At 35.1% G+C, this 13,194-nt stretch overlaps 1 protein-coding gene across 1 annotated transcript in view; it reads right to left on the bottom strand.

Moving 5' to 3' along the window:
- Positions 1-13,194, bottom strand: part of LOC113238179 (semaphorin-2A) — a 512,200-nt gene that overhangs the window by 163,822 nt on the left and 335,184 nt on the right. The window contains exon 4 of the mRNA XM_026474944.1: positions 12,701-12,834. Coding sequence (XP_026330729.1) covers positions 12,701-12,803 — 103 coding nt within the window. The 5' untranslated portion in view covers positions 12,804-12,834. The remainder of the gene's footprint in view (positions 1-12,700; positions 12,835-13,194) is intronic.

Genomic DNA, 13,194 nt, shown 5'->3' with positions numbered 1-13,194 from the left:
AAATTGTATTTTTTTAATTTTTTTATAAAGTGTACGTTTACTAATTAGTCTGAAGTACATAGCTTAGTAATTTGAACATAAGTGCTAGTTTGGATCGTTAGTTCAATGTCCGAGCAAGGACAAAACGAACTAAACGAACCATTTTAGTTGACCGATTGAACTAGATCGGATTGCTGACTTTAAAGACCGAGCAGGCACAAGTCTTTTCTACATAAATCAATTAAGTAATCTATTGTCTGTTAACCAAAAAATATATCGCATTTTCCTTAGTCGTTCACTTTAACACGCAAACAAAACATTGATCATCTCAGCTAAGAACACTTTCACAAGCCCTCGGGCTCACAAATAATTGTCATGTACAATGCGTCCGCAACTGTCCCTGTGTACACAAGTTCTAACCTCTCGTTTACATGGGGTACGTTTATAACAAACAAGGCCCGAATTTAATCTCCTTCTCCTTTATTTACAACCCAGTGAGAAGAAAACTTTACTTTCTTCGGATATAAGGGTCATCCATTACTACATATATTCAATATATCTGTAGATAGTAAGTATAGTTTTGTGATACAAATGATTAATTTTATTGTGGGTGTAAAAGGAAACGCGAAGGCCTAGTACATGCAGCAGCAGCGTGTAGACGCACCAGCTAGATTACACGATACTACAGATTTAATAGTGGAAATTAAAATATAGGTACAATCAGTGTCAAATTAATTAAAGCTTTCCAATAGATAAAAACATTTCCCAATAAATGGTGAAATCGACGGTTAATGAAATTAAGGCGCGCATAATTGAAATAATAATAAGTAATATTTAACATTCAAGAGAATTTTGAGCACGTAGTTTATAACATTTTGCAGCTGACTGTAAATACGTGCTTCTAGCACGAAGTGAAGTAAACAGTATTTTAGTTAAATTTTAGTTCATTAAAAGAAGAATTTTGAGATCAGCTGATCCATAACATTTAATGTACCTTGGGTCGGTATGTCGAGTATAAAATTTTATTGTCATGCGCGAGGTCCACAATAAAAAGTCATAATGAAAGACCACAGACGTGAGTTGATAATCACGGTGATGTTGTAATCTAAAGAGTTGCTGCTGTTTACTTCTTTCTCAGTTAATTGAATTTATTTCTTACGGATTTATCTTCTTATCGACTAGATAGATACTCGCGCAGAGCGCACGACCCAAAAACAATGTTTTTACTTAAAGTAGATGACGTGAAACTTTAGGGTTAAAAGTAAATATTTTAACTAACTAATGAAATATGGATCAGGAATCAAGAAATCAAGAAAACTAATTAATGAAATATGGATCAGGAGAGAAATATTAAGGATAATGTTAAGAGGCGAATACACAATAATTTAAAATTTGTTGTCATAAATAATTATTTATCACTTCGCTGTGGTCAAAACTATATTTGCTTGTAGGGAACATTACGCAGGATGTGGGTCCTATCAAATTGAATAACATCAGGGCAATGTATACGTGATAGAAAATCGTGATAGTCGTAGTAAAATTCGACGTTACGACGTATGAAATATTTACATTCCTTTTTTTTAAATAAATAATAATTTTAGAATAGCAGAGTGTAAATATTCAGGAGGGAAAAGCAAAATACTCAAAATTATTTATCAAACGTATCCAAAGAGAAAACGTCGCCGCCCCGCCCAGACAGACGTTTTTGTTTAATTATGTCACACTTTGAGTAGTATGAAATACTAAAATTGTAATATTTAAGACATTTTTGATAAATTACAAACTTGAAATGTGAGGTTTGTTTTCCTGGATTAAAGTAAATAGACATCGTTTCTTATTCTCTGTTCTGTTCCGTTTGATCTTTGTTTGGTTGTTTAGAGAAAGCACTTTCATGATTAAAAATTATGATTTTTTGCAATTGGTGAATATTTTGTTTCAATATGCAACTGGCTCCGAGGTTATCATTCTCTCTGTCGGACTGCCACGCAAAGGTCCTAGGTTCAATTCCCGGGCCGGGAGAAATATTTGTATGGCCTACATTTATTTCCCTCGTGAGTTTGGGTGTAATTTGTGGTTGTTTATGTGTGCGTTCATGGCACCCTCACAGCAACATGACATGACAACGACACAGGGTTTTCAACAACAACAAATATGTGAACTACCTGGTTACATATCTTAAAAATAAACTAAACCTCACAAGACTGCTTTTAATTTTAGTTCTTCGATTACATAAAATCTCCCAAATACAATATCCGATTTCGTGAATAAACAAATTCGGAATTTTCTGAATATTCCGTTTTGTAAGTCTTCATCAAAATATTTCAAGGAATTCAAAAAGTATTGAATTACCTTCACCGTATACGTGTTTAGGTTAAACGCGCAGAGATTTTTTGTTTTAACGCTTTAAATCTTTCCTTCATTTCCAGAGATGGACAGAGGGTTAAAACCCAATCAACTCCCACGGATTTTAACCGGGTTTTTATGTCCATGTCTGCCCAAAATCGCGGGCAGAATACGGAATTTAGTATAATTCCATACTTATTACAAATTTCGGTGTGACAAATATTTTTTAAACAATGAAGAGGCAACTTCATACACCCATATACCCACCTTGCCATCCTGTGGATTCTCACTATTAAGGACGCAACATTAAAATTCGATTTTTATGAAAATTTCATCGATTTTTTGTATCGATTTATTTCAATGCGATTTTCAAGCGAATCGATTCATAGAAAAGGTAAAGCGAATCGTCTAGATCAGAAAGCAATAAACTTTTGCAATAATATCATTCAATTTGAATAAAACTCGATTTACAACCATAGATATTATATCTATGTTTACAACACATTTAGTTGTAAATAGTTTTTTGACCTCGATTTGGTGTGGTAATGGGGTTTTAACCCGATTTAAACCTAGCGTTAAAAAAGCGCCGGGATAAAAACCCGAGCGCTTGCCCATCTCTGATTATGTCTGAGAATCGTGGTCAGCTTCGAGTCTACTTCTAAAGTTGAATTACAGCGATACAAGTACTTACATACTAGTCATCAAATCCCGTCCAGCAGCTTGATTTTGATTGCCTCTCCCGATCGAAAACTGCGTCTTTTCCGAGTCGAGGTGCGATTCACAACTGGTCGATCGGAAACTTTTGACATTTCTAATTGGAACAATAGTTAACTCAAAAATTAGAAAGATATAGTAGGAATCAGGTTCATCTTCTCGCTCGGAAACCCATCTGATTTCGAAACTACCCGATCGGTTCGATACCAATTTGAATCAAAATCGGGACGCAGGTGGTGAACTACGAATTCTCTACACTGAAAAAACTATACTATTGAAATAAACAAGAGGTGATCGTATAATTTGTTTCCTTGTAACATGTTCTGGGCCTATCAAGTACAATAATTGCAACAACCATTTGAAGTAATCATGTGGATTCCATTAAAGGCCACAAATTCGCAACGATGCTTGGTGGTGTCCAGCGTGGCGTTCAAGGTTTGCGTGCATTGCGTCTTGTGTTGTATGTATTCAACACAAGACACACGTTGAAGGCCCTGCTGAATGCAACACCGTTCCAAATTGGCGGTCAAAGTATCTTGATAGGTTAATTTCTTTTTTATGATATCAAGTGACGGGACGAACAATTGCTTACTATAAATATACAACTTTTCAGGAGACAGATTAAAGATTCTACGAAAGAAATTAGTCAACAACTTTTTAATGCTCAAATATGAGAGTTATAAAAATTCACATGTACATAATTTGTTTAATGTAGTTCATAGTATTTTATCACTTGTTAAGATAAAAGCACTTGTGACATATGATCACATGTCGCTTTATTATACTAAGGATACGAACTTCTAATCTATTTAGGTTTTTTTCACCCAGTGATGGGACCTTGTGGAAAGCGTAGTAAGTAGCAGTAGACCTCCTCGTGAAAGAGTTCGTCCAGGGAAGTACTGCGACCTTTCCTATTTCTGTCGCTAAGCAGTAATGTCAGCATTACTGTGTTCTGGTTTTGAAGGGTAAGGGTGCTGGTGAAATTACAGGCACATGGGACTTGTCAACTTATGTCTCAGGGAGACGGGCGCGGTGGCAATGCCCCTCAGATCTTTGTGATTTAAAGATCTGAGTGTCACTGCAACTGTTATGGACAGGCGTGTAGCTTACCATCATGTTATTGCTTGTTTGTCCCATCACTTGATATTATAAAACAAAAAGAAAAAAATTATGCACTGGAACTGCACACACGTGGGTTCCAGAGGCTTGTATAACCCAATGTAATTTTTTTTTTCCTGTGACAACCTATTTTACTAACGTTGGCTATACGTTTTCTGTAACTAACATGATGTGGAAGTTTAAAATTTTTTTTTTATTGGATTTGATTTGATATTGCTCTAAGCAAATTCATGTCAGCGTGAAAATTGAAAAATAAAAGTATTTATGTACACTATCCTGAGGCGCATGCAAAAATCTGTTACATCATTCTTTAAGTTTTATGTAGGTATATGGAATAAATACGATCGCTTTGAGGAGGTTTATTGAATATCGGAAACGTATCGGAGGTGAAATGAGATCTTTCGGCATTGTTTTAGAGGCCTCTTGATGTCTCCGTTTTGAAGTTTGACGGTGAATTTCCTTATTTTTCTATTGAGGTTTAAGAAGGATTACCTATTCATGACGTCTATATGATATTCCTTTTGAGAAATAAATAAAGCTATAGGAATACGTATACTTTATTCCGAATATAATACAATATATACATATTAGGAAAGGAGAATTTCAAATTTCCATTTGTTATTCGAGGATTGTCTTCGGAAATTGAAGGACAAAAATATTTTGAGTTACGTTGATTTCGCATCTATACAAATATAGAATATAGAAATTGCATTTTGTACGTAGTGATATTTGTCTTTCACAAATGAATTGTTTTAATGTCTCTGGTTGTAACTTTGTTTAGTATTATTTACAAAGTATAAAGATGTGTGCAAAATAAAGCCAATGTCAAGCTTCCAGAGTTCCTGTTTTTTATATCTTTTTTAAGTATTATATAAATCAATTTAGTAATCAAACCAATGAATCAGATAATACTATGCATATTTGGGCACTTATTACAAATTTATAGTGACAGTAGTTGCCATTGATCACGAAAAATTTTTGTATACAAATTTTTTCTTATAATATCGAATGACGGGATGAACAAGTCGTGCGCCTAATGGTAAGCTACACGCCTATCCATAACAGTGGTTGTGCCACTCAGAGCTTGAAATCTTAAAGATCTGAGAGCGCACCCTGAGACATAAGTTGACAAGTCCCATGTGCCTGTAATTTCACCAGCACCATTACCCTTCAAAACCGGAACACAGTACTGTTGACATTACTGGTTCACGGCAGAAATAGGTAAGGTAGCAGTACTACCCTGACTTTTTCGACCTTTTTCACAAGGAACTTCATCGTGTCAGCTGGAAGACGTCCACTGCTGAACATAGGCCTCCCCCAAAGATTTCCAGACCAGCCGATCTGACGCGACGTGCATCCATTGGTTACCCGCCCGCCGCCCTTACCAGGTCATCCGTCGATCTAGTACGGGGCCGTCCCACTGAACTTTTTCCGGTTCGTGGTCTCCATTCAAGAACCTTTCTACCCCAACGGCCGTCAGTTCTACGTGCTATGTGCCCTGCCCAATGCCACTTCAACTTGCTGATTGCTAATGCAACAAGGAACTTACTGTAAATTAATTCTTTCCAAATATAGAGACAGATATTTGATGTGGATATTCGATAGTCAAGCAGTCTAAAATAATGTGAATACCTAAACTACTTTCCTAAGATTGTTTGTGAATACACAAACACAACATTCGTCAACATCGCAAACATAAAAGGTTATTTCTGTCTCATTCGCGTAAAGTGCGTTAATCATCACATCTGTCTGGGGACTCGAAGATCCTTCATTTCCTACAGAACATTTGTATTTCCTGCCACCAATGTTATCGGTGGACACAGAAATGTCGGAATTGGGTTAATAAAAGATGACGAAAATGTTTCTTTTCGTGTAACACAAGTATATTGCTTGTACGAAAGTATGAAAGCACGACATGCAAATATACAAGTGTAGGTATACAGTCACATAGTCAATAGATTAGAATCTGAAAATAGAACTCGAGCGCTGATATACTTGGGATTAAAGAGAGGGAGAGACAGCGCAATCACAGACACGAGAGACGATGTTACGTGAATACTAAAACGTAAAAACTTATGTAGAAAAGATATGAGAACTGTTCTATAATAATGTGTAAATGTTTTTCTGTTGTCATTTACAACTTCATTTAACAAGTCACCAGTAATTTATAAGCACGGAAATTGTTCGTAAAAGTCGAAACAAGTGCAGTTTGGTGCGCCTGGCGTCAATCGTCCGTGGACGGTGAGCGTCATTTGTTTCAGTGTCACAAATGGATCCTCGGGCACCCCAGTGCAAATACGTATAGAGTGTTTCTAAATAAAATAGACCGACCAAAAATTGGACACAGAATGAGGTTTTGAATATCCTCCTAAAAATGGAATTGCAAAATAGTCAACTGGTTTTAGAAAATCAGTCGTAATAAATTATAAATCCGTATAGTCAACTTAAAAATTGCTAAAGTAAAAATAAATGAATTAATAATGCAATATTTACGAACTTAATATTTGTCTAGTTAGACTGTGTTTTGAGTAGTGTTGGGCCATGGAACACGTTACCATTTTGAAAAATTCACGTTTTTCAGAAAAATAAAAGGTTTTTCCGAATATTTTTCCTGTATTTTTTCACATTTGACAGTTAACACCTGTCAAAAATCGAAGATACTGACCGAAAATGATGGAGTCATTATAAATTTCATTTTACCTGTGATTTTTTTTTTCGCTGTTGTCCAATCATTATTTTAGTAACAGTAGAGCTCCTTGTGAAAGAGTTTGTTCAGGGAAGTACTGCCACCTTACCTATTTCTGTTGTCAAGCAGTAATGGGAGCATTACTGAGTTCCGATTTTGAAGGGTAAGGGTCCTGGTGAAATTATAAGCACATGGGACCTGTCAACTTATGTTACAGGGTGACGGGCGCAGTAGCAGTGTCCCTAAGAGCACTGTTCCTAAGATCTTTGCGATTTAAAGCTGGGTGGGTAAATCTAGGTGGCATTGCAACTGTTATGGTCTATGTCGTGTCGCTTAAAAAAATCTCGTTTTACTCAAACTTGCTTGTAGCATACAACAATACAATACACAATTTTATTTTTTTTAGTGTGAAAAATAATAATTCACACTAAAAAAAATTCAAAAGATATATCTAAATGTAGAACACAAGACGAGCCTTCGAATTATATTCTTCCAATACTTCAGAAATGTATCCGGAAAAATTTCCACTATTTGAATTTTTTTCGAAAATTACCCAGCAGTAGTTTTGACGTAGTATAACTAAACACAAAGTAACTTTAGAAGAAAATTTTTAAAATGAAACTATTCAGCGCTTCCCACTTCTATATAAAAGACATAGTAATGATTGTTGTTGTTCCTATAAGCAACATTGCTGTTTTAAGAAAACATTACCAGTATACTGACTGTTCCGACATACATAGTTGCCGAAAATGTTCTATACTAAGAAGTATAATTTCCCGCAGACGAAATTAGTTTTAGGTAAGAGGAGTATCTTTTATGAAGAGCTAGTATCAACTTAAAACAATGTAGGCAAACGAAGGCGAGGCATGAAATTATCCAGTACAGTACAAATGTAATTAAACCTAACCGTTAAAACTCAGGCTTCATCGTAAAAGTAAACGTTTCTCGGAATCTTCGTTGGATTCACGTTTTACAACTCTGTACAAGGAACGAAGAGAAATTTCACTAAGAATTCTTTATGAAGATGAATTTCGAGAAGTTTTTATTTTTTTTTTATTTATAATGCTGCCAACTTTTCAAAAAATGCTTCTGATTTGGGTGCTCTGGGTACGTAGAGGACCGTAGTCAATTTCTAATATAGGTAACTAGCTAGCAACCAGGGCATTGGCATAGTTCAATAGCACGTTATTTTTATTTTTTATTATAATGAAAAAAGATTTTTTATTGTGAGTAAAAGCACAACATTTTTCGGACATAAACAAAATTGTTAACATTGAAATAAATTATTTTATTATTATTGTTTTTTATACATATATTGAATATCATAATAACGTTTTTACTACCATGATATTCATATATTTTTTCTGAAAATATTTCACTCGTTTGTTATTATTATTGATATACAGATCAAATAAACAAAAAAATATTCGATATGACTGGACTCGAACCAGCGCCTGTTGCCTCACCGTGGCTACCGCTCTTAAGTATTAGCTACAGACCGAGTCAGTAGTTCTTACGAATTTCTCTATGTGCTTTTTGCAGATCTTTTTGTCTTTGTGGATTTAAATTGATCTTTGCAGATTAATTCCATTAAACACTGACGTTATGAAAACGTAACGAATATGTACTTATAACAACGTTCCTTTACTTCGGTTAATATTTTTTTTTTACTGTTCGAAGTGTGTTTTGTTACTGTTCGAAGTTTAAATTTGGAGCACCCCTTAACGAACATAAAATGGCTGACAATGTTTGGCGTATGAGTGCAATTCGTCGTCGATGTGGCCATCTATACTTTTAATTGCCACTAGATCCGCTGTCAAACTGCTAGGTCACATACTGTAGAAGCGTTGAGCAGCTGCGTGAAAGATTGTATTGACAGGTTTTACAAAATAAAGAATTTCAAAAGAAACACTAACCACACGTTTAAATACGTAGGTAAATACTCTACATAAAAAATACTCTACCGGTGGACAAATCGTTTAAATACTTCTTTTTTAGCAGACCGATTAATAAATTGGTACTCGAGAGGTATGAAAAGTTAAATGCATTTTATTAACAATTGAAATCAATGCTAAAGTGTGAAACAGTATTGAAGTTTGTGAAAAGCGTTCGGAAAATTCATAGAGAAGTTGAAAAGAATCTACAAAAGAAACACCATGCTACACACTAAGGAGTACTTTGCTATAAAGAGACGAAGTATCTAACCACCGTTTAACCATTAACATCTCCAAAGTTAGTTAGTTAGTAGCGATATAGCGAAACAAACTTTTTGATGTGAGTTTATTAATACAGTAAAAAATATGGGTCCTGATGACAATTTAAGTGTGTTTTAAATAAAAATGCTATGAATAAATGATATAAATATATTTTTTAGGAGCAGTAGAGCTCCTTGTGAAGGAGTTTGTCCAGGGAAGTATTGCCACTTTATATCTATTTCTGCCGCCAAGTAGAATTGTGACCATTTGAACCGTTACGGTTTTGACGGGTAAGGTTGCTAGTGGAATTACAGGCACGTGGGACTTCAAGTTATGTTTCAAGGCGACGCGCGCAGTAGCAATGCTCCTCAGATCTTTGCGATTTAAAACTCTGAGTGGCATTGCAACTGTTATGGACTGGCTTGTCGCTTCCCACCGTCTGGCAGGACTTGTACGTACCGTCACTTGTTATCATTTAAATAAAATCCATGTATCGAAATTATCAATGTTTCAGACATAATTTGATTTATTAAGCAAGTATGAGTGGGTAAGGTACTCACTGAATAATCACACGGAATGGTCAAGAGCCGGTCAGAAAAACCTTCATGTCTATGCAAAAAGATTTCTCTTCCGCTCGGATTGCCGATGCGAAAGGCACAACGACATTTATGCTCTTATAAGATTGTTCTGACTGGCTTAATGCCATTCCGTGTCGATAAGTGTGCTGACTCCCTAAGTGGGTAAAAGTCGACCAAGGCCAAGCTATGATCAAATTGAAAACGTCCTAAAAAGACAGGTTAAAAGTACCCATAACCTTCGAGCAAGTATGAAAGCACTGATGCATGTTGATGAGGCAAATTATGTGTGTCAGGACCGTAGCAAGTGGAAGGCTGTTGTATTTGCGGCAGATACAACAGCCTTCCATTTGCTACGGACCTGACATATGCTAATCTGCCTACCTCGGTGGGAAAAGGGCGTACAATATATGTATGAATAGATGTAACTTCACTTCGAAATATTGAAGCGTAGAATCATTTTTCAATTATCAGTGGAGTAATAAACTAAAGACGAATAAATAAACATTTTTGAAGTTATACGCTACGCATTTAACTTTAGTGCAAAAGATCTGAAATATGATGAAATCAGTAATACAAAGCTATATACGGTGTTAATTTAATAAAGTCCCTTAGCGTAGTAGTGGACGTAAAACAAGAAAAAAGAAACTTTCATAACCATCCCGTGCTCAAAAAAATTCGCCACCACCTACACCCTTCCAAACCGGAAAACAGTAATGCTTACATTATTGCTTGATGGCAGAAATAAGTAAGGTGACAGTACTTTTCTGAATGAACACTTTCACAAGGAGTTCTACCTACTGCTACTAATTATTACGGTAGTAATAACAATAAGGCGACAGGTCGCAATGACGTCATAATAGAAATTAAAGTAATATGTTATTGATATCAGTTCAAGACTATGAAAAAATACCTAAAATTATAAAAGAGACTTGTGTACTTGAAACTTTTTAATATACAAGAAGCAAGCATGTGATATCTATAGTACCAATTTGGTTTCCTATATTTTTTTGTGCCTTTAGAGTCAAATAGATTGTAAAAAAAATGCTATGTGACAATTTGCACGTTTCAGAAAAATCACTGCAATAAAGATTGTCTGCATGCTTTATATGCCGACAGTGGACGCTTAATTGTACCTACCTGTTCCGTGACCAGCATAACTAGTTGTCGATGGCAATTATTATTTATTTTGCTCTCCTTATATTTATTCAGAGCTTGAATTATTTGTGTGTAAGTATTTGATGCCATATTATTGCATCGTAAAACTCATGAAATGAATTACAAACTGACGATCAAATTGTTTTGATTTAGTTTGCGTTCCATTGTAACTGAATAACAATGGAACTTATGAAGTTGGTTATGAATTAGTTGTTAAAAAACCTGTCACTCTCAGACAAATAATGGTAGGGACTTTTAATTATTGCCCTAACCTACTGAGCTTTAGTCATCCCCGACAACCGAGAACAATTCCAAATCCATTCACTTATTCAAACTTTTTAATTAATATTAATAGAAGCTCTCACTTCCAAAAGAAAGTATACTGGGAGATAAAAACTCCTTAGAAATCCGCGTTACCCGCAGCTGTGGACTGTAAATTAATGCGAAAACAATAAAGCGATTCCGAAAATAGAAGGCGAAGAGACGCGAATAAAAATTACTTCCCAATGGTTATTAGTGGCTGCAAACAAAAGTGTGATTGTGTGGGTGAGCAACTCCGTAATAAACGTCACCAGAGAGATAGGAAATTAAACGAAACTACAGCGAAGTCGGCCGTGCCACATCTGGTTGCAAACTTCGGGCACACTGTGCCTTAGTTGAAAGCGGTAACATTTCTTTGTAACGGGTCGCATTAGAACGTCGTAAGATAAGTTGAAAAATGACTAATTCAGAAAAGTAGATTTTGCTCAAGGCGATGTAATTGATCGCGAACCTAGATTTTAGAGGGTTAGGTCTGAGGGCCGAGTCGCACACAGGAATTAATTAGATTAAATAAGAACAGGCGGAGAAAAAGAACACAGATCCATCGTTGACAAGCATCCCATGATGACCGACGGGGCAGTGGTAGACGCGGCGTGTCGCTAAACCGCTGGGCAATTTTTAAGTTTTGAGATAAATGTGAACTTTAAAACTATATATAGCTACAGTTGAAAACCAAATTTTTGGCAGGTTCTGTGTGATACTTAAAGAGGAATATCTCCAAAATCCACAAAAATTTAATTATATAAATAAAAAAATTAAGTAATTAGTTTTAGATTTTTATTCTAGCCTGTTTTCAGGATTTTATATGATCGGCTTAAGTACATCATACCATACAACAAATTAGCACATTCATTAGATAGGTGTATTATGTATTATATATATCTTTAGTAAGACCGTTATTTAATAGTAAATACCTAAAATTTGATCAAGCAAAACAGTCGTTCCCTTTTGTTTTAAATTTTTAACAATTTGTTGTCTGTATCTAATACCAATCTTATTAATGTTGCTCAAACAAATATGATTAATTTGTTAATTATTAAAATAATGGAATATAAACTAGGATTACTTTTGAGTAGATTTTTAATACGTTGTAGATAAGATAAATATGAGTCAACAGTTGCTATTAAAGAACTGCTGGTATGGGAATAGACTGTGAACACAAGGGTTCCCGTTAGACGTCTTGTAAAAAAACTAAATTAAGTTCGGGCGCCCGATTCTGTTTACTCTCTACTGTGAGGGACAGGTCAAAAAAGTACATCTTTTGTTTCTGACGTGCAGTTTTTTTAATGCAGTTACTTGATCAACGAGCTGAAACTTGCTAAAAGATAAAGTGCATTTGTGAAACTTTCAACAATGCATCGAGGGGTGGTTTTTTACTGAAACCGAATGAAAAATGCTGTCAAGCCACGTACCGTTTTTTTATAACGTTACTGTTTTATCCATATTAATGATTTAAATTTCAGATGGTAAGTAAACATAACGATGAACTTGGTCTTTTAACACTCTTTGTAGCGTAGTTACCACAGTTCGTAGGTATTAGATTTTGATAGATCTTATCATTCAGTTTAAAATATGTATAAATTATCACAGAATATTAGCTGTCCTTTTACCTTTTGGTAGCGGCTCTATGACTACTTTGATAGCGTGTACAGCGGCCAGTCCTGTGAGGAGACATAGCACCGCTATGACCCCGGTGTGGCGTGCTTCGTCCATCTTGACCTCACTCTATGTGTTTAGCATTTCCCTGAAACAACACAGACGATCATCAATCGATATCACTTCAAAAAATTTAAGGTTGAAGGGTTTCCTTTTCAATGTCAAAACAAAGTAACATCTAGACGTGGAAGCTTACTTCATTTTATTAATTTTTTTTTTTTATGAAAAATGTTTCAACAGCATTATTAAAGTTATCTGACAAAACGTGTTTTGAGCAGTACAAAAGCCAATTACAGAAACTCACTACGTATACAAAATATGTGATATTATGGTTACAACATTGGGTAGAAAAATAAATTTAAATTGGTACAATAAAAACTAACTTCATAACTAACTGTAAATTATTGATATATATTTAATTAAATTATTGATATTAATTGTCGTGTAT

Source organism: Hyposmocoma kahamanoa, unplaced genomic scaffold (genome assembly GCF_003589595.1).
Source record: "Hyposmocoma kahamanoa isolate Upper Pololo Valley unplaced genomic scaffold, ASM358959v1 95, whole genome shotgun sequence".
Classification (NCBI taxonomy): Eukaryota; Metazoa; Arthropoda; class Insecta; order Lepidoptera; family Cosmopterigidae; genus Hyposmocoma; species Hyposmocoma kahamanoa.
This window is presented reverse-complemented; position numbering and strand designations above follow the sequence as displayed.